This window comes from Carettochelys insculpta, chromosome 1 (genome assembly GCF_033958435.1).
Source record: "Carettochelys insculpta isolate YL-2023 chromosome 1, ASM3395843v1, whole genome shotgun sequence".
Classification (NCBI taxonomy): Eukaryota; Metazoa; Chordata; order Testudines; family Carettochelyidae; genus Carettochelys; species Carettochelys insculpta.
In genome coordinates this window covers 346,641,766-346,668,951 of record NC_134137.1, presented here as the reverse complement: position 1 = coordinate 346,668,951, position 27,186 = coordinate 346,641,766, and the positions used below count along the sequence as shown (strand labels likewise).

Below are 27,186 nucleotides of genomic sequence, written 5' to 3'. Positions count from 1 at the left end.
CTGCACCCCATAGACAGAGCATCTGGCAGTAAGTGACTGGGGCACTGTGGAAGGAAGGAGGACTGGTAAGAGCTGGGCATGCTGCAGGCCAATGATGTGTGGCTCTGAGCCGAAGGAGCAACAGTGCAACCATGTGTGTCTCCTGAGACTTCTCCCTGCCACTCCCATTGCAGCAAGGGGAAGTGCCTGGCAGTGCGGGAGGGGGGCATGGAGCCATGTGTGCCCCTGGGAGTGGGGTAAAGAGCAGTGCCCCTGCCCTAGCTGCCTCACATCTGGATCCTATGGGACCTTCCCTGGCCCAGCAAATTCTTTAATCTGACATATGTCGTTATCCAGGATTGCCGGATTAAAGAGGTCTAAGTGTACTACTGGTTGTGATTTTCTTCTCTTTGCATAGTGGAAATGCTTCTGTGGGAGATTTCTGGACTGTGTGTTGCCAGCAGCTTTCTGGGATGGTGTTGAAAGTTTTTGTTGTCCTAACTTGCTTTGTGACTTCTCATCAAAGGCTGAGTTCCAGCCATGCTGTGCAGCTATTTCATCCAGTTAAGGCTTTCGCTTGACCATTATTTTGCCTCCTTTTCCCATTGCTAGGTATTTTGTGTTGCTGTTATCTGTCATTGTGCCTTGCAGGATGTTTCAGGTTTCACTCCTTTCTAGACTGTCACTACTTCTTTATTCAAAGGACTCCATGAAGATTGAGCAAAGCACTTCAGCAGGGGCTTACGTGCTTTACTGAATAGATTTGAATGAATGTATGTAAAATACGTGTATATAGGTTTTGCTGAATAGGGTTGCATATCCATAGGGATGGCCCCATGAAGCTTAAGCACATGAGTTCACTTCTAAGGAACTACTCATGAATCAAGTTACTCACAAGCTCAAGTGTTTGCAGGAGCAGGTTTTTAGCTGCTGAGGGGTAAACCTGTCTGATCTTCAGTGGCTGTGGAAGTTGCCCTGGCATGGGGACTGGCATGATTCTGCTATCTGCATGTGAAGAATAGGATCTGGGTTCCCACTCAAAGTATATGTGATGAGGGTGGGAGGGGGGGACAAAGGAGGAGTTGGGATTAAGGTCTTCACGGATCATGCATTCCTCCACTCTGTGTCAGGGGTGCCCAAGAAGCATCTCAGCCAATATGCAGCCACTCCCCAGCCAGCTGGAGAGGATTGCTTCCCCCAACCGTTCTATATATCTGCCCTCCTCAGCTCCCAGCTCGGGTTCCACCGTGTGATTAGTGCAAGAGCAAAATGATAAAACCGAAATGCTAGACATGGCTATAGTAAGCATAGCAGCGATATTTGGATTTATTTAAAGGGTCTTTGTCTAACTTTACGTGAATTAGCAGTTTCTAGTTTTCTGCCTAGACCAGAATGACGGTGTTGGAAAAATATCCAAGGGTTCAGCTGTTTCCTTGTTGCATAATGAAGTGCATTAATGCTCGGGGCTCATGAGCTAGCACAATCAAATTACTACTCCTGACTGCAGTGGCTTATTAAACTACTGTGAACCATTTTGTATTCTTTAATCTGTCTCTTTACTGCCACTGCTGTTTAACCAAGTCTATACACAGTATTTTAAAAATCTGTTACTTTGCATATAATCTTTTAGTTTAATTTCTCATTTTTAAAGTGACAGCATAAGCCTATTTTTATATATATATATATATATATATATATATATATATATATATATCCATGCACCTTTTTTATTCGCATAGCCTGTTTCCATCAATTCCACCTCAACCTTCTTGGATAATACTAATAACCCATTTTAGAGAGTAAATAAAAAAAAACAAAACAAATTATAAACTTTGGGACAGATTGCAGAGTTGAGAATAAAACATCCAAGTCTCCTGATTCCCAGTCTTGTACCTCACCCATAAGACATCTCCCCTCCCATTTTTCCTTATGGAAATACAGTGTGTGTGTGTGTGTGTGTGTGTGTGTGTGTGTGTGTTTATTTACAAATTTTCACTAAAGCCACAAGGATCAGACATGTTTGGAGATCAATGGCAATGTGCACAGTGCCTATACGTTGGATAAGAAGTATGAATGACGTAAATACTAATAAGCCATAAGCCAACCACTAACAACTTGGAGTTTTCAAGAAGATTTTCCTTTGAGTGGAGATTGTCCATTGTCAGGATTCTTGCATCTTCTACTAAAACATGTAGTATTGGTGACTGTGAGATAGGATAATGGACAGCCTTATTTTCTACTTACTATGTTGGGACTTAACACTATGACTATGATTGTGATATCTGCATACTTATTTCACATATCGGTTTTTGTCTAGGGCCACAACTATGATATGGAATGACAGTCTCTGTACCCAGTGTTATTTTAATTATTTATTACTGACATTCCTATTTGAAGAAAAAGTAAAAGTGCTTTTTTCTATTTATTTCTAAGTTCCTTCCTCAGACATTGTAAATAAAATTTCTGCAGACGTGTGTTTTCAATCCTACATCTTCTAAGATGGATACCACTTTTTGCATTCATTGCTGCTAGACAAGGTTTATCTCACTTTTTCTGCTGTCACTGAAATATGATGCTTTTCGATTGGGAGATTTACCAGAGATGCAGCAGTGGGTAAATGTCCAAATGAATAACGAACACATATGAAAAGGAAATATAGAAAACAACACTACTTCTTTCACTGAGAACAATTGATATCCTGGCAGGTTTCAGAGAAACCTGAAGGTGGAATTCACTTCCATGCAGAGAGCAGGCAGAAAGCGATGACCCTCTTAAATCTCTCTTAGCTTTGAGGATTTAAATTACACTTATAAGATGCATAATGCTTGGAATAGCAAATAGGTGAATTTTATCCTATGTGCCAGATCCTGGGAACTGCTTTGTACCTTCAAATAAGCACTGAGCCCTTTCACCTGTACAAAAGACAATGGGAACTGTGCACACCCAGCACATAGTAGTATTGTGTTTTCAGAGAATATCATATGAATTCAAGAAAATTAGTATGTCCCACCAAGAGCTTTCAAAGGTAATTCAGAACAGTTCTGTGATGACAGTACTTACATACAACAGGATTCCAAGTTCTGTAGAAATATATTCTGAATTGATTTTCAACATTCAGCAGTTTTCAATAGGTCTTCCAGATATTAAAGAGTACAGTTAATGTTGTGCAGCTGTACAGTCAGGTTAAGGGAGCTTGAACAAAAGTTTAACAAAAGTTAAAGGTTTTATGAGTGATTTCCTTCTAAATATTATAGCCAAGTGCATTTAATGACTTTTTACTCACTATTAATCAACTAGCTTAACCAAAGCTCAATAAAGAGCAACAAGGAATCTGGTGGCACTTTAAAGACTAAAAACTTATTGAGATATTTATTATTTGTTAAGCTTTAAAGTGCGATAGGACTCCATATTGTTTTTTCTGAAAAAGACTAACAGGGTGCACCTCTGAAACAATATAGGAAGAAGGGTTCTTTCGAAGATGGGGTTTATTTTTGAAAGAGCTCTGTGTACACTGCTTCTTTGCTTTCAAAAGAATGTCTTCTGAAAAGAGATTATGCAAATGAAGCATGAGATATGTAAATCAGTGCCTCACTTGCATTTTCAATTTCCCTTATTTGCATTCCTCTTTCGAAAAAGGAATGCAAGTGTCGACATAGCCCAAGTGAATAAATACAGCGTCATGCAAATATATTGCATCAGGAAATATACTTTAGTCTGACAACTGTAATTGTATTTCAGTTATAGATAATAATTGGCATTATGTGGGTAAGCATACTATAAAAATAGTGACGTCTTAAATACAGAACACTACTGTAAATGGGGAATTGCAAAGCAAAAGTAGAAAATAGGTTTATACCTTAGATATGTGCTAAGGTCCTGATCCTGCAGATGTTAGCAGATGCTCTATGGGACTATTTGGGTATCTAAAGGGAACACGTTTGTAAACACTTTAGTAGAGCCTAAATGATCCTCCTAATCAGATGTGTTCAGCAGAAAAATCTGTTTTAACAAATCTTCTGTTTTTCTTTCCATTATGTTAAATATTTTTGGTATATTCCAATTTGCTGTCAAAAGTGAGAGAATCTGACATCACTAATACCCAGGTCAACAAGCCATAATATTTGTGATGTCAGATTCATACAGTCTGAGATTCCAGCAAAGAACACACCGAGCAGTTAGCAGATGGGGCAAACCAATTACAAAAATAAACTAAAAAATTGTATAACAGCCTGTGACATCTCAGTGAATGGGGACAATTTAGCATATATTTCTGGATATAATGGTTGTGTAGATTACCTGTGCTGAGAAGTGAGTATTGAGAGCTATTTCTCTGTGTGAATTATAAAATACATGTGGCTACACATTAGTGAAACTTAGGGGCTACGATTTACTGAGTTGTTGCAACATAGACATACAGCTTGATACTCTCCTTTTGCTTGTATTCAGTTTTGTCTCAATCAGTTTGTCAGCTGCTGTTTACGTTCCAAAGTTACTTATTCTAGTATCTGTGACTAGTACTTTCGGTTTCACTTTTCTATGTTATGGCTCAATCCACCAAAGCAATGAGCACCTCTAATGGTGTTGTGTGTCAGCAATTTCCATTGAAACCAAAGCAGCTGAGGGTTTTTGGTAGCTCAGTGAAGATGTTCACAAACATTACAGAGATAAACTTTTTATGCTGAGGTCTTATATAAGGCACAGTCCACAGTCTGCAGTCCACCTGATACCCATTTATATGCTCTCTTCATTGTCAGTGGTCCTTAACATACACTTTTGTGTCCATGATATCGGGCTTTGGAATTCATAGCTTGAGTTGGAAACAGTCCAAGCCCTCTTACAGGTTAGAGCATGCACAAATAAATGGGAGAATGAAAATGTTGGTTGATATCCATGATTGACTCATACATTCAAAGAGCCTTATGATCTTATAGTCTGACTTCCTGCATAACATAGGCCACAGAATTTTCCCAAAATAATTCCTGTAACATTTTTATCTTAAAAAATAGTATGTTGTTATTTACAAAAAAAAAAAATAGTATCTGGGAACCTCAACTAAGGTCCATCCCCCAGTTGTGCTAGATCCTGTGAAAACACCAAATGACTAGACGGTCTTTGCCCCAAAGAGCTTCCTGTCTAAACAGTTGTGCGTAATATTTAGCAGCCACTTGTACAAGTCACTAATGTAGTATACTGCCTTTTGAGTACCCTGAATTCTAATATAGGGCCTGGCAGGGAGACCTCTTGACCTTAATTCAAATCTAGAAACAACTCAGTTTGCATTATATTATTCGAGCTTACTAACAGTTTTACTGAAATTAAGGACTCAGTTCATTCACTTCAAAATAAGAGTGAGAATTTCATTTAAAGATTGTTACATTTAGCTTTTAATTCCACTATGGTCACACTTTCCCATATCTGTTTAAATTCATTTTCAGTACCCCTCTTGAGTACCCCCGTTTATTCAGTGAGGAGAGTGTGGTATCAATAGATAGGAGGGTACCTAATCTGTTGCTCTGCAGCCTTTAAGGATGGTCAAGAAGGAGCTCTCTCCGTGGACCCAAGCTGTGGAATGAACTCTCATAGGAAGAAAAGACAATCACAGACCTCACCACTTTCTGCTATAAGTACAAGATGAATTTATTTGGCCTTGCCTTCTTTGACATAAATATAAAGCAATGGCTGTGTATATATTATTATTGTTCTAAAAATTGCAAAACAAAACACTTTACTGCATGCACCCTTGAGTGAGAGAAGAAAAACGCAACAAACATTAGTAACATCTCTGAATGTATTACTGGAAGGTACTCAGATACAGTACTACAGTGATGAGTGCAGCATAAGAACCTGTATTGGATAAAACAGAGTGTGCAGAGACTGATTTCTCTTTTTTCCCTGGTATGGATAAAAGCATTTTCCTATAGCTCCCACTCCTTTCTCTAGTGCAGTAAAAACAGTCCCTCTCCTTTTAAAGCCCTGTGGCTTTGCAGAGAGGAACCAGCCAGATGTTCCAGCCTCTAGGAGTCCCTGCAGAAGCAGCAAAAGCAGGGACCAGGGAACATTCAGCAGGCTTTTGACTGGACTTTCACTGGCCTGTGTTGATTGGCTCTTTTACTCTAGCCCTCTCCCTCCTCCTAGCTGACAATCTCTTCACCTCAGCTTCACTAACTACCAGACCCTCACACCTTCTTCTCCCGTGCCCTATTCACTTCTGTGTACCTCTTCCTTCCCTTTTCCTTCCGTCTAGCAAAATCCTTCTGAGTTAAACTCACCTTAAAATTGTGCAAGTAACATGACATTTGCCATCATCACCTTCACTTTGCTTGCGTATTTTATCCCTGTCTCTACCTTGGGTTTTCTCTGTCTGTGTTGTAAGCTCTTTGGGGCAGGAACTGCCAGCATGAGACAAGCTTTTGAACTTATGCCAAGCTCCAAAGAAGAGGTGCACAGAGTTCTGCATAAGTTCAAAAACTTGCTCCTTTCACCAACAGAAGTTACCAGTAAAAGATATTACCTCTCTTACCTTGTCTCTGTGATATTTTGGGACTAACATAATTACAATAACACTGCAAACAACATTATTATTATTATTATTATTATTATTATTATTATTATTCCCATTTTATTTAATATACTTCAGGATTCATGTCATTCAGAACTTACCTCTATCTATTTTTTTCTTATTTTATTAAACCAGAGCTCTGTTTTGTTTATTATCATTTACATTTTGTTTTTACTATATAATTGGTTGGCACAGCAGGTGATGTAAATAATTTTATAAATTGCCTGGGTTTGTCTGTGGCATAGCCTGTTGGTTGCATTATCTGGTGATGAAAATTGGCACCTCTAATGAGAGTTCAGAGGAAAGTGACACTCACACCCACCTGCCAATTCTGTTTGTTTTTTCTCTTCCATAGCACGAATAATCAAAACAAAACAGTGGTGTGAAATGCTTCCATGTTTAGAAGGAGAAGGCTGTGATTTGCTAATCAATAAATCAGGCTGGACCTGTACACAACCGGGTGGGCGCATAAAGACAACCACGGTAAGCTATTTCTCTTCCTGATATTCCTTTTGTTACGCAGAGCAAAAGCTGAGCCTTCAAATTTAGATGCAGCATAGGTTTCTAATGTTAGATGCCAGTTAGTAACCCATGCTCACAAAAACGCATACTTAGACACACAAATTTACTTTTATACCTCTGCTGACAGACGGGGAAAGAGAAGCAGAATACTGAAAGGATATAAAATGTCAAAATTTGACTTAAAAGGGATGAAAAATCAGTCAGTAAAGATTGTCTCTTCATCTTTATTTCACTCTAGTGTTTATGCGTCATTGTTGGTAGAGTTAGGGTATAAATGTCACACTACTGAGGTAATAGGGTAAAAATAATGTTTTGCTTTAAATAAAAGTATTTTGGGGTTCTTCATTATAATAAAAGGCAGCTTTCAAAGACAAATTTCCATCTTCCCAAAAGAATTTTTTTGAGAGGCTGAAAGGAAACAAAAGAATAAAACCCCACTTTTAGGCTACCTCTACACTAGACAAAAACTTCGAAATTACCATGCAAATGGCCATTTCGAAGTTTACTAATGAAGCGCTGAAATACATATTCAGCACCTCATAAGCATGTGGCGGCTGCAGCACTTCGAAATTGACGCGGCTTGCCGCTGCACAGCTCATCCAGATGGGGCTGCTTTTCGAAAGGTCCCCGGCAACTTTGAAATCCCCTTATTCCCATCTGCTCATAGGAATAAGGGGACTTCGAAGTAGCTGGAGTCCTTTTGAAAAGGAGTCCCGTCTGGAAGAGCCGCGTGGCGGCGAGCCACGTCAATTTCAAAGTGCCACGGCCTCCCGCATGCTAATGAAATGCTGCATATGTATTTCAGTGCTTCATTAGTAAACCTAAATGGCCATTTCGAAGTTTTTGGCTAGTGTAGAAACGGCCTTAGTGTCATTGGAACTTTGGTTCTAAATTGTCTGTACCATACTTGCAAATCCTTGGTGGTGTCTCCTGTAGTGTTTCAGATTTGTTTAGAGAAGATACATGGAGGATATTCCTTCAGTAGTGGTGAGTGCTGGGATTCATAGCATCAAGCATCTGACTATGAGACATTCTATGAAGACTAACCCTGAGAGATTGCTAGGCCATCAGGGATGTTTCATCATAAAGATTTACTTCAAAACCTGTCTTACAAGTTAACAAAAGTGTGCTTCGAATAAGTGAGATGTAGCATGTTAGGGTTCAGGCATATCGGACTGGCTCAACTTCACAGATCCTTGAGGGCAAACTGTTGCACATTTGTTAGTGTTTTTATCATGTTAGTATTTTGACACAAAATCAACATGACCTTCACTTTTAATTTTTTTTACCAGTCTTTGAAAATAACATTTATTGTCAACTGACATTTACAAGCCCAACCTGTGATTTTTTATTGTCCTAACGTTGAGATTTCATGCCATTCTGACATCCCTGTATTTGCTAGACATAGCAAAGTACATTATAGACACTGTTGCAAGCTTACCTCTCAATCTCCAATCAGAGCTTTAATTCTCATTTCCTTTAGGTCACTTTGATGTAATTTATGTAATGGTGATAACAAAATATAATAGAGTAGACAATATCATCAACTCCCGGGGCAGGCACATCTGACACAGTATCTTTGAAACTCAATATTATTCAAAATCTCATTATTTCAGTGTATTTTCTGTACCTTGGGTAAAGCAAATTAGCTGTGTACCATGAGGCATTTGCATCTATCATTATTATTGTTTGTTTTATCGGCATGTGCCAGTGCTACGCTTGGTGCTTTGCAGAATGAAAAGTAAGCACACTAGCTACCCTGAGGAATTTATGTTAGATATCTATCACATTGGCTTAGTGGATCTTTTAACTTTGGCACCAGGACCTGATTCTGAGCTCACACCTGCTTTACAACAGTTTAATGCTACTCCGTGCTTTTTTCTTTAAAAGAAAAAAAAAAAACAGAGGAGCTGGTACTCAGCCAGCTCTTCCCCAGTCCTGTGGTCGGTGCTGCTGAAGTGCCAATACTCAGTATACTGGCACAAAAGAGCACTGATGATACCAACCTAAACAGAATTATGTTTGTGTTTAACCACATTAAATGAAATCAGAGTTAAACCACATCCTTGGGAAATTATGGCAATGCTGAAAAACTCTTACTAAGAATCTTTTCTTCAGCAACAAGATGGACTCAATGGAAGAGAGAAAAGGACTTCTGTCCAAAGCTGGACGATTAGATAATTTAGAACACTGGACAATAGCTAGCTCAGATCCCTAAGATTTTGTGTGTGTGTGTATATAATGGAGAATTGTCATTCCTGCCTTTCTGCATCCCTCCCACTACATCTCCTCCTATTGCCTTCATGACCTCTTTGCTGAAGTGAAATGGACGTGTGGATGACTGTGCACACATACATTAATAGTCTATTAATTCAGGCTGCATAAATTGAAAAAAAACCCACTAGAACTAACAAAAAAAAAAGAAGGAATAAAAGAAGACAGGTTGCTTGTAGGGCACTTGGTTTGGTGTGTGCAAGGGAGGGATAAGAAAATAGCAAAAGAGTTGGGAACTTGGTTCATAACGACTAATATAAACCCTGAAGTAAGGAGGATTTATAATGGGTGCATCAACACTCTTTCCTCTAACAGTATTGTCTTCTTCTGCTTTACGGAAGTATGTGACTGTTATTTCTTCTCTCCACTAGACTACCTTCCCTGCTAAGCCCATACTGTTCATTGTTGAAAAAGGGGCACTACAAAGTGTAGCCTGAGCTGAGTAATTGGGAACATTGTAGCACTAACTTTCCAATATGTAGTAAATATACAGTCCATTAAGATTCTAATTCCCCGTGGAAATAAGTGGGTGTTTTGCTATGTACTTTACTGACAGCAGGATTGGATCCTAAATTAGTTAACCTGCAATAAATTGTGCAGGTGTTTGCAAGTAATATTAGGTCTTATTTGAAAGTAAAAGAGGTACTAGTACTGTACCTTTCATTATCATAGCAGGAAAAAGTTTCTGTGATACATGATATCAGATTTTGGGGCAGAATGCACAAGTTAGTAATTATATGCTAGGCTACATATACTGAAATTGGTGAGTGGGAATAGTATTGAACAAGTGAGGACTTAGACTAGTGCTTGCATAAGTAAAGAATCTTGCACTGATGCCCATTGTTAGTGTTTGTATATGTAAAGCATTTCAGGCACTTGTGTAAAATACTATGTCAGCGCTTGGGTATAAAAGAAGTGTGTGAAATGTGAAGCTAAGTAAGTTTCCTCTCATGTGAGAATGTGGACCCTAAAACACACATCTTTTCCATGAAAATGAGGCAGGAATAGAACTCTTGCCTGGATGAGTTTTACTAATGTGAGAAATATCACATTATATAATAACGTTTAATATTTTATACGTAAAATATGCAGGAAACAGCAAGCTTTACCTAATAAATAAGCTTTGCATCCACGTGTTTCAGTGAATCTTGTTTCCAGAAATTTATGCTGCTTGTTTACACTTTGTGCCAAAATAGATTAACCTAGATATTCAAGGCTGGATTTTTCATTGCCTGCCTGCACTTTGTGTAAGCATTTATGCCTGTGTAAAATAATTCAAATACATCAGAAATCTCTACTCAGACTGATGGCAGCTTTTTATGCCCAGTTTGCCCTCAGTCTGCACAGCTGACAATGGCAACACAGCATTCAAGGGAATGGAGAATCATACCCAGTGTATAGTGGGATCTGGATGTCTCTCATGCACTTCCATCCTTTCTACAACATGTGAATGAACCAAGGATTGTTCATCCAGTGAAGGATTTTAGAACTGAAGATTGGCTAGGCCAGCTGCCAATCTACATACTAAGTATCTGATTATCAATGCAAGGAAGAAATATGGCAGCTTGCTAGAGGAGATACTGCAGCAAGAGAATACTTTGCAGTTGTTAATACTCACAACACAATGATTCAGGTTAAGCACTTTTATTTTAAAAATGATTATGTTCAGATCAGCTGCCATGGTAACACATTCTACTTTTGTTATTTTCATTAATCTCCCAAATCTCATTTTTAAAATAAATTTACCTGACTCTCATGAAAAGTCATATATATAATCATATCAGTGTCAGAATATATGTCAGTATGTCACCAGATATTGCTGAGATACCTGGTCCTTTTCTATTTCAACCATGAACCTTGGCAGAGTATAAATGAGAAGGTGCACAATCTATGGGCTTTACAGGGAAGATTAATTTCAGCTCCAAAATGTATATCTGCTGTCAATGATCCATCACTACTTAATTGTTACTTAACTAATTGATTTCTTCTTTTACATGATGTGATTTCAATGCATGGTGCCTAACAGAACATTCATGCCCCAGTAGCTAACCTTTTAAAACCTCTGTGATTTTACTGCTAAATTAGCTGAAGTGGGAAATTAAGGAGTATGAGAAGCTAAAAGAGAGCACACAGTGGATAAAAGGTGTAATTACTCTGACATGGAGCTCACTGCTTAGCTAGTAAAATTTACTAAGGATCTAGCCTCGCCAAGGGACGTGACTTTCTTAATAGAGTTTTCTTACGCACAGAGCAACTTAGCATTACTCACCATTAATATAAATGACATGCTGGCTGGCTTGGAAAGGTAATTTGTTCCTTCACCTGAGAAATACCAACATTGTTTGTATTGGCTAGGATTTAAATGAATTTTTTTCTGCTAATCATACACAAATGTATGATTAAGGTAAATTGGACAAAGTGTACTGGCTTGTTTTCATCATTGATTTACCAGCTATGTGGTGTTACTCATCCCATTACATTCTGCTTGCAAAGTAAAATACATATGGCATATTGGATTTGAGAATTTACTTTTTTTTAGACTGAAGACCAGCTGGAAATGTCCTGAGGCCATGGTCTAGTGGTCTGAGCATGGGACTGGGAGCCAGAAACTCCTGAGCTCTAATCCCAGCTCTGACAGTCACTGCCTCTGTGGCCTTGGGTAAGTCACTGAACCTCTCTGCCTCAATTCCCTAGCTATACAGCAGGAGTAATAATACTTACCTACCTACATCAAAGGTGGAGTGGGGAGGGTTAATTAGCTATTCCCTGTAGCTGATTAGGAAATTCAAGATGTTGTACAATGTTCTGGAATTATACTAATTTCTCTGGCATTCCTATAGCCAGGCTAGACCAGTTTCCAGTTCTAAGTATTGCTAAATATACCATTCGCATTCCCACAGGACAGTTAAAATGTATTTTTAGTCACCTTCCCAGCTCCACCTATGCATGCTGTTTCACACGTGATTCTAGGATGTAATACAAGGCCAGGTGAAGGCAATTACAGGCTGTAGGCACGCACAGTTTGGGGGTTCTCTGTGATGCTTTCTGAACACAATGGCCCCAATCACCTCTCGCTTCTGGAAGTGATGATATTAATGGGACCTCCTCAAGAGACTGGGCACTAGTATGATGTTCTCATTTTCCCACAGGTGTTGCAGCAATTTTTTCTCCTCCTTAGATTTGTGATGAAGGCAGGACACCCTGCCCCAAACTGTGGAGAGGCAGAGGTGTACCAGAGGGGCCGCCACACTTATTCTAATAGCCAGGAGTGTACTGGTGTCTTTTACAGCATGAACTTGTATCTTGATATCCCTGCTCTGGAACCAGTTTCCTTTCTGTTAATTTTTCAACAATTTTCTGTATTTATCAGTGGCTGCCACTACTGTGTAGTTGAGTCAAACATTGTGGTCAAATCACAGAGTTCAGAAGGCAACTGAAGAGACTGGCTTTGTTCTCTCCATATCCTGAATCAGGTGTGCATTGGTTTGGTCCAGGTATAACTTAAAGCAGCTCTAAGGTCACAGTAATTTATACTAGATGCCGAGAGGATCCATACCAGTTTTGAGATAGCTGAGGGCAGACAGAATCTGCAGACTAGCCTATTTTCTTGTGAATGCTCTCCTACACTGACACAGGCTCTGTGCCATGAGAAGACCTAGGCTATGTCTACACTACATCGATCTTTCGAAAGACGATCTTCCAGAAGATCGTTTCTGTAAAATCGTCTTTTGAAAGCATGCGTCCACACACAACAAATCAGACTGAAAAATTGATCTGCTCTTTTGATAGAGAGTGCCCCCCAGCCCCCTGCTCTTCCGAAGGAATGGGTCAGGGATCAAAAAATCTGGTGCCATGAGGACTGCTTTTTCAAAAAAAGGGCCACTGGAGCTTCTACACATGCTTTATTTCAAAATAAGCTTTTGAAAGAAGGCACTCTTCATGATCTGGGAGCAGAGAGGGCTTCCAGATGAAGAGCCGCGCTATTTCGATTTTGGATGAAAAGAGCGCAGTTTGTATGTGGACGCTTTATGTGTTATTTCGAAAAAGGGCCTCATTTTCTGAAAGAACTTGCTAGTATAGACACGGCCCTGCTGTAATGAGGTGATCCATCTCATAGCTGGATGCATAACTTCAGGGCTGCTTTATACCACTAGTGCAGTGCAAACCAGACACCCAGACTAGGCACCCCTCATGTGAGAGAGGACCTGGACCTGAGCGCTAATCCTTCCCCCAATGAGATTTCTTTATCTGTGTTACAGATAATGTCTATGACTATTAAACATGGAGATTAGAATCTACTCTTCACCATTTAGCAAGATGTTTCTTTTTTTGCATCAGTTTGTGTTGGGCTAAGTCCTTATAACTTATAGACTTTAATGAATTAATAGTTGCGCTTGAGGGGTCATACTCTGCAGAATGCTTCTTTTTGATAACTTGGCCAAATCCTAGATTTCGTAAGGCTGAAGTATTTACTCCATGCTTCCATCGCCACTAACGTATATATATTTAAAAGCTGATTTTTCAAAACATAACATTTCAGCTAAATTTAATTCAATGGCTGTGTCTACACTAGCACCCTCCTTTTGAAAGGAGGGATGCTAATGAGATGCTTCGGGATATGCTAATGAGGTGCTGCAAGGAATATGCAGTGCCTCACTAGCATAATGGCAGCCATGGCACTTCGAAAGTGCCACTTTCAATCGTGTGTGGCTAGTCTACATGGGGTCCTTTTCGAAAAGACCCCTCACACTTTGAAATCCCTCTATTGCTACAACCAAATAGGATTTTGAAATGTGTGGGGTCTTTCAAAAAGGACCTCGTGTAGACGAGCTGCGCTATTGAAAGCAGTGGCCACCATTATGCTAATGAGGTGCTGCATATTCATTGCAGCACCTCATTAGCATATCCCAAAGTTCCTCGTTAGCATCCCCCTTTCAAAAGGGGGGGTGCTAGTGTAGACGTAGCCAATAATTACCCTGTAAAATACGATTGAAATTCAAATAACAAGGAGTCCAGTGTCACCTTAGAGACTAACAAATTTCATTTGAGGAAGTGGGTTTCGCACGTGAAAACTCTTTCTACTATGCCACAGGACTGCTTGTTATATGAGAAGTATTTTCAGAAAATGAAAATCTCAAATCCCCAAATCCAGAATTCTAGCAAAGTTTGGGAGTTCTCCCCAGATCTTCAGGGCTCCTAGTTAAAGGGAGGTGACCGTGGGGTGTTTTCTATTGAGAATATTAAAATTGCTTAGGGAGTAAATTAAGGAGATTAGCATTTCAAATGCTTGCTTCCAGAACCTAGTGTCCTGGTGCCTTTCAGAGGAGGTATTTTTGGATATTAATGGAGAAGCAACTTAGCCATACATTCATGTCTCATAACCAACCTCAAAGAAAATGCATATTTCTGCATGTACTATTGTAATGATCATTACATTTTCTTGTAAAATAAAATCTGTTTTCAGGATATAATATCTTAAAAGATGTCATTTCTCCCTGAACTCTTAAGTATAACTGTCATTTAAGATAGAGTTGACATCCTTAAATAATATGGTCCTGAATATAATCTCACTGCACTGGTGTAAGTGAGAAAAGAATTAGTCTTGGACTAAAACCTACATAACAATTGGCTTCTTGTTTGTTTGTTTGTTTGGTAATTTTCTAACCTGTTGGTTCTAAGGAATTAATGATTTGCTATTGTTATGTGTTGATTTACTCACAAAACCAGCTAGCTCTGACCCATATCAGATGCATTTCAGGTCTGAACTGTCCTTTTAAATAAAGTAAATAATAAAAGGATCTTACCCTAGGCACTACAGGTTGAACCTCTCTCGTTCAGCACCCTCAGGACCTGATTGGTGCTAAGTGAGAGAATTTGCTGGACCACATGTGGTTGATATTGTCTAGTAGCATTACCAACACTTTCACTGCTTTCTGGTCTCTTAGAAGACATTTAGGGGTCTTGTTTCTTGGTGGTCACTTGATAAGGATCAGGACATCTTCATGTCACCCTCCTATTTGTGAGTCTGCTGATGGCTGACCAGTCCAATTCTGGAGAGGCAGATCTTGTCACAGAAGAGGCAGGTGTTAGTAGCTGTTGGAGGGGCATGGGGCAGTTGTTGACACTCTTTTCTTCTCTACCTCTCCTCATCTGCACTGCGGCAGGACCTCTCAAATTGCGCCACCCCTTCATGGATTACCGTTCTCCATTGGGGATGGTCTTGGGCAATATTCTGCCAAGTGTCAACACCAATGCTACACGTTTGCATGTGTGCCTTCAGCATGTCCTTGTATAATTTCTGCTGGCCCCCAACACTCCTCTGTCCTTCCTCCAGTTCAGAAAACAGAACCTGTTTTGGGAGGTGCTGATCTGACATCCAGATCCTGTGAGCAGTCCAACAAAGTTCTTGTTGTATGATAATGGCTTCAATGCCGGTCATGTTTGACTTTTCCAGGACACTAGTATTTGTGCGCTTATCCTCCCAAGAGATATTTAAGATTCTCCTTAGGCAGTGTTGATGATATTGTCAAAGTGCCTTCAAATGACACTTGTATGTTGTCCAGGTTTCACATGCATATAGTAGCATTGGAACAGCTACTGCATGGTATACAAGGAGCTTTGTCTTGGGATAAATGTCCTGGTTCTCAAAAACACATTGTCTCAGGCAGGCGAAAGCAGAGCTTGCATTGCTCAGACAATGCTGGATTTCCACATCAATGTCTACTTTAGCGGAAAGATGACTTCCAAGATATGGGAAGTGCTCCACATTTTCCAGCAGTTCTGTACTGACTTCAGTAGAAAGTGCATGAGATTGTCCTGTTGGTGAAGGTTGGTGGTGAAACACCTTAGTCTTTTTGATGTTCAGTGTGAGGCCAGGATTCTCATATGCTTCAGTGAAGGCACTTAAAATGGTCTGAAGGGCTGTGGGAGACAGAGCAACAACCATGTTGTCATTCATGTACTGGAGCTCTATGAATGAGGTTGTGGATGTCTTGCTTTTAGCCTTCAGTCTCCTGAGATTGAAAAGCTTCTTTATTTCTATAGATATTCTTTACACCATCTGGAAGCTTGCCATCAATGAAGTGAAGGGTCATGATTACAACTAAATAACAGCAGAGAACACTGGGAGCTAGGACTGGTGGCTGTAAACAAACTTTATGGGATAATGGGAAGCTTGGTGATTCCTTTATAAGTGGACATCCAGCTAACTAAAATCATGCTGGATGACAGCTCTTTCCATACAAGAGAGTGCCAGACTCGAGAAGTTCAACCTGTAGTTGCTGGATTGCCAGTTACATTTCTGGCATCTCATGTTTGTGCAGAATAGATTTAGCTTCTGCTAAAAGAAAATGACCTGACTTGTTGTTTTGTTTTTGTACTTTGAAAACAGATTCTGAAGTGTACGTAAAAACACATCTTTAACTTGGGGTAGCCATTGACACTAATATAATGTGACATAGCATAAGTTGTGATGCCTGAACTTGTTCAAGTGCATGAACAACCTTAATAGGTAATCTTGTGGGAGTGCCTAAATTGTTAAATTCACTTTGATGTAAATTATTTCAGTTTGAAGTTCTTTCCAAGTGTCAAGCTCCTGTAAGAATAAGGCAAAACTTACATCAAAACACTTTTTACAAATTGAGCGTCCAGGATATGGATAGTTCAGATAAGTAATGGGTGCTTCAGTCTTTTGGTTGTTTAGGAAAATACATGTCCAGCCAGAAAGTGGGATTAAATATTATCCTTATTATTAATTTTGTATTTATGCTATGTGTGTATATATATAGTAAGATCACTACAAACACTCTAAGTAGTTCTTACTCCACAGAATTCACAATCAAAGGACAGATACACAAATAAGTAGGGATTAATCAATATGAGACAAGTTATCTATGTTACTCTAGCACCTAGAAGCATTATCTGTTTCAAACCCTGAGCCATCCCGCTGTTAGGAAATATACATGCTGACAGATGTCAGAAGTAGAAGCTGAACTCCAACAGAATTTGCAGAGTGCTGGCAGGTCTGATTGGTTCCCTGCTTGTTCTCAGATTGAACACAGGAAGTTGTCTATCAACTGGATTTCCCCTACTGAGGGCAGCTTCCCTTCTTCTACCTGCATCTGTTGCCAGACTATGATCTCCCATACACCTGCTCCTGCCTGCCTCCTGATATCTGTTTCTATGTCTGCCCTTTGGGATAGTTCAGATTCTGTCCTCCTGATATCAGCCTGGCTACCTTAATCAGATGTATCAGACAAAGTGGGCTCCAGCACAGGAAAGCTTATTCCCAAATGCATTTGTTAGTCTTTAAGGTACCACAGGACTCTTTGTTGTTTTTGGTTAAACAGACTAACGTGTATCCCTCCGAAATTTACATGTCCTTTGTCCAGTGACCCCACTGGCTGTTTATCAGGCTTCCTGCTTCTGTTGTACTTCAAATATTTGTCGTAATTTTTTGAGTATTTCAAAGGGTTTTTTTCGTCTTCTTAGGTATATTTCTGCATTTAATTTGCTAGAATTTATGCTCATTCTATTTTCTTCACCTGAATTTAACTTCCACTTTTTAAAGGGTGCCTTTTTGTCTCTTGCTGCCTCTCTTTTACTTTGATGTTTAGCCATAGTGGTGCTTTTTCATTTTTTCTATAGCTGTGCGTGCGTGTGTGTGTGTGTGTTGAAATTCTTTTATGGTGTGTTTAAAAATTTTCATTCAGCTTGCAAGGATTTCGTTTTTGGCATTGTACCCTTTAATTTCTAAGTATCTAACTTCATTATTTTTATGTAGTCTTTTTTAAATGCCACAGTGTTGGGTTGCTGTCATGTTTTCCCCATAACACGGATGTTAAATCTAGTTATATTATGGTTACTATTACTAAGTGGCCCAGCTATAGTCAAATCTTGGACAAAATCTTGTGCTGCACTTAAGACTAAATCAAGAATTGCCTCTCATTTTGTGAGTTCCAGGACTAGCTGCTCTAAGAAGCAATAATTTAAGAAGTCAAGAAACTATCTGTATACCTTGTCCTGAGGTGACATATACCCATTCAATGTGGGGGTATTTGAAATCTCCCATTATTAGCATTTTTAATTTTAAGTATGTTTAATGAATAATTTTCCCTGGTCAACAGTATAATATGTGTTACTGAAAACTACATAGATGAATTCTGATCCATTTTCTTTGTACAGGCAATCGACTACATTCTTAAAGACCTCATTACTATTGATTGTGATTTCCAGTGCAGGATCCAATTCTGCTTGGCCTTTGGCAAGTCTCACTTTTTCTCTGTACTTTCTAACCTCAGAAAAGCAGGTCTCCTTGCTGATTCATCCCATCTTCTATTTCTAGGTTTCTTTCTTTCTCATAATAACTTATTTGGGATGCTTGCTCATCTTGTTTGGTCTGCAGCCCTTTTCCTATTATTTTTCCCTCTTGCTTAGGATTCATGGTTCAGAGAAATTCTATAAGTTTGACTTAACGTTTTTCCAAGTCTCCTCCACATTTAGATCTCAGTTCCTAACTAATTTTCCTAATTGTTTAAAGTTTTCATCAAAGATCCTAGTTACAGACCTACTTTTGTTTATTTTTACATTTAATTTACACTTAATTAGTTCATGATCTCTTCAACTCCTTGTGAGGTTCTCCCTCCTCACAAATAGTAAATCTAAATCTTCATTGCTTTGGTGATTATTTGGTGAAGAACTCTGTCAGCTATTACCTGCAGGCCCTAACATGATTATTAACAGTTGTCCTCCAATCTATACAGGAAATTAAATTATCTCATAATCAAAGGTTTTATTAAATTATTAGAGGTCTATATCGATGTACTAACAGAATAATGGGTCTCTGTAATATGTCCCAAGCAGTATCTCAAAGGTAGAGGTAACTGTTACCTTCTTTCCCAAGTGATTTTTGACTGAAAGAGAGTCTGTTTTATCCATTCCATCACTTCAAATTTCTTTGCATCCTACCTCATCATTAACATACAATACCACTCCCACACCTTTATCTTTATTTATGGCTTTTCTGAACAGCACATACCCTTCAGCATCTGTACTCTGGTCATGGCTACTGTTCTGCCATGTTTTTATTGCTCCTATAATATCTGAGTTTGCCTCCTGTACTTCCTTTTATTTCCTCAATTTTGTTATCCAGGTTCTTTACATTTGTATAGAGGTGTCTTAATTGTTTGTGCTTAGATGTGTTGTTTCACCCAAATTCCTTGCCAGACTAGACACACTTATTCTCCTTGCAATATCACCTACCTGTCTGTTAGTGTTATTGCTATTGGCACTTTCTTACCTGTTGTTGTTCATTCTTTTTCCCTCTATTATTCCTCTCTTCATTGCTGTTTCCTGTCTTATCTGATGTTCCTTCTGCTAATAGTGGAATCAGGCATGGAGACCACATGAACAACTCTCCACAGTCTTTACCAAATTATTCTCTTGAGATACTAGTGGAAAGGAAAAAAACTGTGATATCATCTAAATGTTATCACATGATAAGACATCATCTATTTTTACCCCAAATCCAGGACAGAATATTTATAGAATACTTCTGCTATTTGTTCATGATTATTGATCTTTCTACTATTTCTACCTAATAATGGACAGTGCCTTTATTTTTATTATTGTTTTCACATTATTAATAAACTTCTAATTGTCCACTGTTTCAGCTGGCCGTCAATTTCTCCTTGTCTTACTTTTCTTCCCTGATCAATTTTGTAATATTTCTAGCTTCTGATTTATATTCATTACTATCAGCTTCACTTTTCTTCCACTTTTTATGTTAGCTACCTTCACTTCTCTCCAAACTAACTTATTTTTAACCATTGTGGTCTCCTTGCTCAACTGTGGCATCTAGTGAAGTGTTCTTAAATAACTCCCAATTATCATTCGTATTTTTCTGATTAATTTTTTTCATTCCAGCTGATCCAGTTCATAATTGTTTTTACCTCTGTGAAATTAGCCCTTATCTTAGCACCAAGTATATATCTCACCAATCAAGACTTTATTCTGTTTGCACATTGTAAATGTGATCAAATCATGATTACTTGTACTTAAAGTACCATTATTTTTAGTTCTATAATCAGTTCCTCTCTATATGACAAGATAAGGTCTATGTAGAATTCTCACTGTGTTGGATGCAGCAATTTTTGAGTTAGGAAATTGTTATTGCTGACATTTACAAATTCCAAAGATGTTTTAGTACTGAAAGCTTGAGACTTTCAGCATATGTTACTTAAATTGAAGTCCCCCATAATCACATAACTTTAAATACTATATGCTACAATAGTGTTTCTTAAACTTTTTGAGACCACAGAACACCAAACAATATTTTTTAAATGTGGAACACCTATGAAAATTTTCTTGAAAAAAAATTTGTTGTCAGACCAAAACAAACAAACATAACCCAAACAGCCACATATACAGCAAAACCAAAATGAAGTAATTTGATCAGGCATTACAGCAATGAAGGAGTAACATCGTAGCTGGTTTTAATAACAGAAATATATGCCATCAGTGTATGACATCAAAAAATTGTCAGATTCTCACAGCACACCTGCGAGTTGTTTATGGAACACCAGTGTTCCGCAGAACATAGTTTGAGAAACACTGTTCTAGGAGACGTACCCTGTGGTGCCCAGGCCCTTAAGGGAGACTGATAGTGTAGGGAGGGGAGGGTCAGGGCAGGGTCTCGGGAATGGGGGTGGGGTCAGGGGAGGAGACTGGGACAGGGCAGTTTGAAACTTGAGGGGTGAGGAGGGACTCATGTTGGCTGGTCTCATCTGCCTGGACCTTCTCCCTTTGCCCAATTTACCTTAGCCTGCTGGTGCCCTCTCTCTCCCGTCCTACCCCTTCCTGCCAGCAGGGACCTTTTCTCTACCCCCACTCTCCTATCACAGCCACCGGTGATCGGTGGGGAAGAGTTTGGGGCACAGGGGTACTTACCTAGTCTGGTGGCAGGCAAGATGGCAGAGCCTTAGCCACTGCCTTGGTGATGCAGCTGTCTCCAGTGAGCACTCTCAGTATTATGTCCCTCCTCTCTGCCCCCTCACTTTCCATCAAAACAAAAAAGCAGTCAAGTAGCACTTTAAAGACTAACAAAATAATTTATTAGGTGAGCTTTCATGGGACAGACCCACTTCTTCATACCATAGCCAGACCAGAATAGACTCAATATTTAAACACAGAGAACCAAAAACAGTAATCAATGTGGACAAATCAGAGAAAAAAATTATCAAGGTGAGCAAATCAGAGAGTAGAGGGGCAGAAGCCGGAGAGGGGAGCAGGGGCGGGGGGGTCAAGAATTAGATTAAGCCAAGTATGCAAATGAGCCCCTATAGTGATCCAGAAAATTCCCATCCCAGTTCAAACCATGTGTTAATGTGCTGAATTTGAATATAAAAGAGAGCTCAGCAGCCTCTCTTTCAAGAATGTTGTGAAAATTTCCTCTTCAGTAACACAAAAACTCTTAAGTCATTAACAGAATGGCCCACTCTATTAAAATGCCAGCTAACAGGTTTGTGGATCAGGAGTGTTTTTATGTCTGTTTTGTGCCCATTAACTCTTTGTCTAAGAGAGTTTGAAGTCTGTCCAATATACAAAACATCTGGGCATTGTTGGCACATGATGGCATATATGATGTTAGTTGAGGAACATGAGGATGTGCCCGTGATTCTGTGAATAACCTGGTTAGGTCCAGTGATGGTATCTCCAGAAAAGGTATGTGGACAAAGCTGGCAGCGGGCTTTGTTGCAAGGAAAAGTTCCAGGACTGGTGTTCCCGCAGTATAGACTATGGCTGTTGCTGAGAATCCTCATAAGGTTGGGAGGTTGTCTGTAGGAGAGAACAGGCCTGTCAGCTAGGGCCTTCTAGAGTGTGGCATGCTGATAAAGGATAGGTTGTAGGTCTTTAATAATTCATTGTAGTGGTTTGAGTTGGGGGCTGTAGATGATGACCAGTGGTGTTCTGTTCTTGGCATTTTTGGGTCTATCTTGGAGTAGCTGGTCTCTGGGTATTCGTCTGGCCCTGTTGATTTGTGTTTTTATTTCTCCTGGTGGGTAATTCAGGATTATGAATATTTGATAAAGATCTTGTAGTTTTTGATCTCTGTCACTAGAATCAGAGCAAATGTGATTGTAACTAAGGGCTTGACTGTAAACAATGGATCTAGTAATGTGTGCAGGATTGAAGCTAGAAGTGTGTAGGTAAGTATAGTGATCAGTGGGTTTCCAGTACGGTGTGGTACCTATCAGGCCATCCTTGATTTGTACTGTAGCGTCCAGGAAGTTTATCTCTCGTGTGGAGTAATCGAGGCATAAGTTGATGGTGGGGAGCAGATTGGTTAAGTCTCTGTGGAGTTCTTCTAGAGTTTCTATGCCACGGGTCCAAATCATAAAGATGTCATCAATATAGCTGAAGTAGAGAAGGAATAATAGGGGATGAGAGCTGAGGAATCGTTGTTCCAAGTCAGCCATAAATATATTAGCATATTGTGGGGACATGCGGGTGGGTGCCCATAGCAGTTCCACTACTCTGGAGGTATAAATTGTCCCCGAATCGGAAATAATTGTGGGTGAGATCAAAGTTACAGAGGTCAGACACCAGATTGGCTGTGGTGACATCAGGGCTGGTATTCCTGATTGCTTGTAATCCATCTTTATGTGGAATATTAGTGTACAGAGCTGCTACATCCATTGTGGCAAGGATGGTGTTGTCGGGAACTTTTCCAACGTTTTGTAATTTCCTCAGGAAGTCAATGGTATCTTGGAGATGGCTGGGAGTGTTGGTGTCATAGGGTTGAGGAGGGGGTCCAAGTAACTGGATAGTCTGGTGGTAAGGGTGCCAATACCCAAAATGATAGGTCATCTGGGATTTCCAGGTTTATGGATTTTGGGAAGTAAATAGAATAATCCAGGCTGGGTCTCAGATGGTGTGTCAGAGTGAATAAGGTCCCGAGTAGCAGCAGGGAGTTCCTTAAGTAGTAGTTGTAATTTCCTTTGGAATTCCAAGGTGGGATCAGCAGGGAGAAGTCTATAAAATGTGGTGTTGGAGAGTTGTCTGGCTGCCTTCTGTTCCTAGTCTGACTTGTTCATGATGACAACAGCACCCCCCTTTGTCACCTCTTTTGATTATAATGTCTGGGTTATTTTTGAGCCTCTGGATGGCATAGCGTTCAGCATAGTTGAAATTGTGTCTCATTTGGCATTGTTTGAGTATAATGTCAGTCTGAGCATGGTTGCAGAAGCATTGTACGTAGAAATCCAGACTTTCACTATGATTATCGGGGGGGGGGTTCACATAGTCACTTTCCATGTTATGGAAAATAGATTCCTGGCGTTTCCCATTTTCCTGGCAAAACTAAAGCCAGACCTTGCTTTAACTTAGGGTAAGAGGAAGCTCCACACCAAATTTGGTGGTCCTAACTCATTTTTAAGAGTAGTTCTTGAACAAACAGACTCAAAGTTGCACAGTGACAGACTTACAGATAGACACGCACACTCTAATAAAGAGAGAGAGAGAGAGAAGAGAACGCTTATTCTGTTTCCTAGTGTGATTTGATTATCTGTAGCATGTAACAATCAGGGCCCAATCAAATGCTTTATCTATTAGGACATTGATCCATAAACATTCAAGATCATTTTCTCACTAGTTGTCAGCAAGTCAGAAATGTTGCCATTTTACCTCTGACATCTTTCCTGAACAGATAACTATTGATTTTAACTTTCCAGTCACAGGAGTCATCCCACCAGGTTTCATTAATATCTACTATATCAAATTTGTGCTAAAAATGAACAATTACAATTCCTTTTGTTTGTTACTGAGGTTACTAGCACTGGAGTATAGGTACTGAAATTATTTATTTGCTACATGTCTTTGGTTCCTTGATTCAGTCTGTTCTCATGCTAAGTGCTCACATCTTCTCTCCTTTAATCCATCCCTTTTGTTATTTGTTTAATGCCCTCCCGACTATTCTAGCCAGTCTGTTTCCAAGAAAATCGATCCCCGTTCTACTGAGGTGGATACTATTCAAATCATTTATCCTTCTCTCTCCAAACCCCCTGGAGAGAATAACAGGAATAGAGTCTATCCCTTCCACTGAGGGACCATTTCACCTTTGTGTACAATTTATAATTTCATCATCATCATCATCATCATCATCAAGAACAACCATGGACTCAGTACCCATTGGTGTCCAATGCCTCCCTCCCTATTTACTTCCATCTTTCCCTGTCCAGGGCGGAGTGGCTTAATTTCTGTAAACTAGCTATGCACTAGCTATAATCTACTAGATCATCTACCCATTCTCTGTGGGGTCTGCCTCTCCTATTCAAACTGTCCATTATGTGAAATACCAGCGTCTTTGTTTTTCATTCATCATTCATTCTGTAGATATGCCCAAATAGCTGCAACTCACATCGTATAACCTTCTGCAGCAGATTCTCTTTCAGCTGTATCTTCCTATGTAATTCCTCATCGGTGACCTTCTGCATCTATCCTTTTCTCAGGATCTTTCTATAGCAACTCCTGTCAAATGCCAATATCCTTCTCCTCAAATCTTTCATTATCACTTCTGAAACTATGTGTAATTTCTGTTTGAATAACTTGTATTCTTAATATTGCCAAACAAGTGATCCAAAAGGTGGCCTACCTAATTTGTAAAGGCTCACATTTCTGTTCATGGATATCAGACATCATTAAAGAGAACAGGGAAATAGGGTATCCCATAAATCATAAAGTAACTCCTTTGGAAAGAAGGATATGTTACAAAAATCTCCCAAAGAGAGAGGAGTTGTTATGCTGAAAGACAGATGGCATGCTGCTATGGTGAGAGACTTCCTTGGAAAAACATCCGTGATACCTGGCTGGGACTGTAGCTTTCAGTTGAACAGCTGAGACATAATTTGGCTAAGGATGCCTAAAATGAAAAGAGACAGCTTCTGAGCAATGAGTCATACATAAAAATTAGCCTAAAAGGAAAGTGAAAGCAGGAATGATGAAACAGTTTCAAAAAACCCTGTCAGAAGTTATTCTAAATTATCTCCCCCTCCACATAAAGAACTGTGAAGAAGCTCACTGTGGTAAGCCTGGATATCGAGCAAGCTGACACATCTGAGGAGTCTTAATGTTGAAAGAAGGTAGATGCTATACTGGAAAAAAAAACTGCTAGTCACACTAAATGTAACATTCCAAATACAGGTTGAACCTCTCTAATCTGGAACTCCCTTGTCTGGCAAAATCTGTAATCCAGCATGATTTTTAATTAGATAGATGACCACTTATAATGGATGTCACAAAGTTTCCTGTGGTCCCATAAGTTTGTTTACAGCCATCAGTCCTGGGTCTCGGTATTCTGTGCTGTTCTTTAGCTGTAATTTACCCCTAAATGTCTTCTAAGAGCCCAGTCAGCAGTGGAAGTTTTGATAATGGTGCTAGACAATACTGATCTCCCCTTGTCTGGCAAATTCTCTCATTCAGCACCAGTCAGTCCCAAATGTGCCATTTTAGAGAGGTTCAGCCTACATCAATGAAAACAAAAAAATAATCCCTGAATAGATTATACCCTTAGGCTATGTCTACGCTAGAAGCATCTGTCGACAGAAGTTACTGTCGACAGGTCAGTCTCGACAGAACATCTGGCAACAGATTGCTTCTGCACACAACTTGCTCTGTCGACAGAGAAATGCAGATTGCACTGCCCTCTGGTGCCAGAGAGCAGAATGGCAGCTTTGCAAAGAGGGTTGGCCCACAACTGGAAGTCCTCTCTGTCGACAGAAGTGTCTACACTGCACTCATGTTGACAGTACTTTGTCGAGAGACTGTTATGCCTCAAATTTTTGAGGGATAATACTGTTGAGGCAAATGCAGAGTTCTGTCAAGATCTGTCAACAGAATGCTTTAAGCGAGTGGACACTCCCTGAGTTATGTCAACAGAAGGCCCCCTTCTGTCGACACAACTGTCTAGTGTACACCCAGCCTTAGTGAATATAGCTGGTGTGAGTACCTGGATAAGGTGTGTACTTCTGACCCCGGAATTCGAGAACTTGGAGGAAAGTCAAAAAATTGAAGCATAATAGATGTAAGTTAGAAAGCCAAAATATATTTAACTTAACTAGTAACAGAGAGAAAGCCGTGTTAGTCTGTATACTATCAAAACAAAAAAGCAGTCAAGTAGCACTTTAAAGACTTGATGGCTTTTTTGTTTTAACTTAACTAAGTGGTGATGGGCAGGGAAGAAATCCAGTTATAGCAATCTGTGAGAATTTCAAAGCCATAAACTGTGTGGAGAAAGAGGAATGGTTTAAGTTGTCCACAGGGAGGGTAGCTAGGAATAATGAGATGGCACTGAGCAGTGGAAAAATAGGCTGAACTTCAGGAAAAAATAGTTGCTAACATTTTGATCCATTGGACTGTGGGATAGTTTCCCACAGGATGTGTTAAAAGCTCCATTGATTGATTTATTCAAAGGAAAACTGGGTATAGTATGAGGATCACTCCTCGATTGTCATAGAAATACAAACTAAATGAACGAAAAGGGCTTTACCAACTCTAGTATCTTTATTTTTGAAGTATTGTTAAAAATACCACCTAGGGCTGTGCATATCCCCAATGAAGTGAAGCGTTGATGCACTCTGCTGAGCTCTTTGTTCTCATACACACTTTTTATGATCATCCCCATAGCATTTAATTGTTCTGTTAAGTCAGATGCCTCTCTGGTTTTGGAAGCTGACACTGCATGAATCTTGCCCCACAGTAATACTCCAGGTTCTCAGGGAATTACAGGTTGAACCTATCTAATCTGGCATCCTTGAGAACTGACAGGTGCCAAACCAGACAGTTTGCTGAACCACGGG

At 39.6% G+C, this 27,186-nt stretch overlaps 1 protein-coding gene across 2 annotated transcripts in view; it reads left to right on the top strand.

The window, feature by feature from the left end:
- Positions 1-27,186, top strand: part of TAFA5 (TAFA chemokine like family member 5) — a 458,659-nt gene that overhangs the window by 328,527 nt on the left and 102,946 nt on the right. For both annotated transcript variants that reach the window (XM_074984133.1, XM_074984134.1), the window contains exon 3: positions 6,894-7,021. In XM_074984133.1, the coding sequence (XP_074840234.1) occupies positions 6,894-7,021 (128 nt within the window). The remainder of the gene's footprint in view (positions 1-6,893; positions 7,022-27,186) is intronic.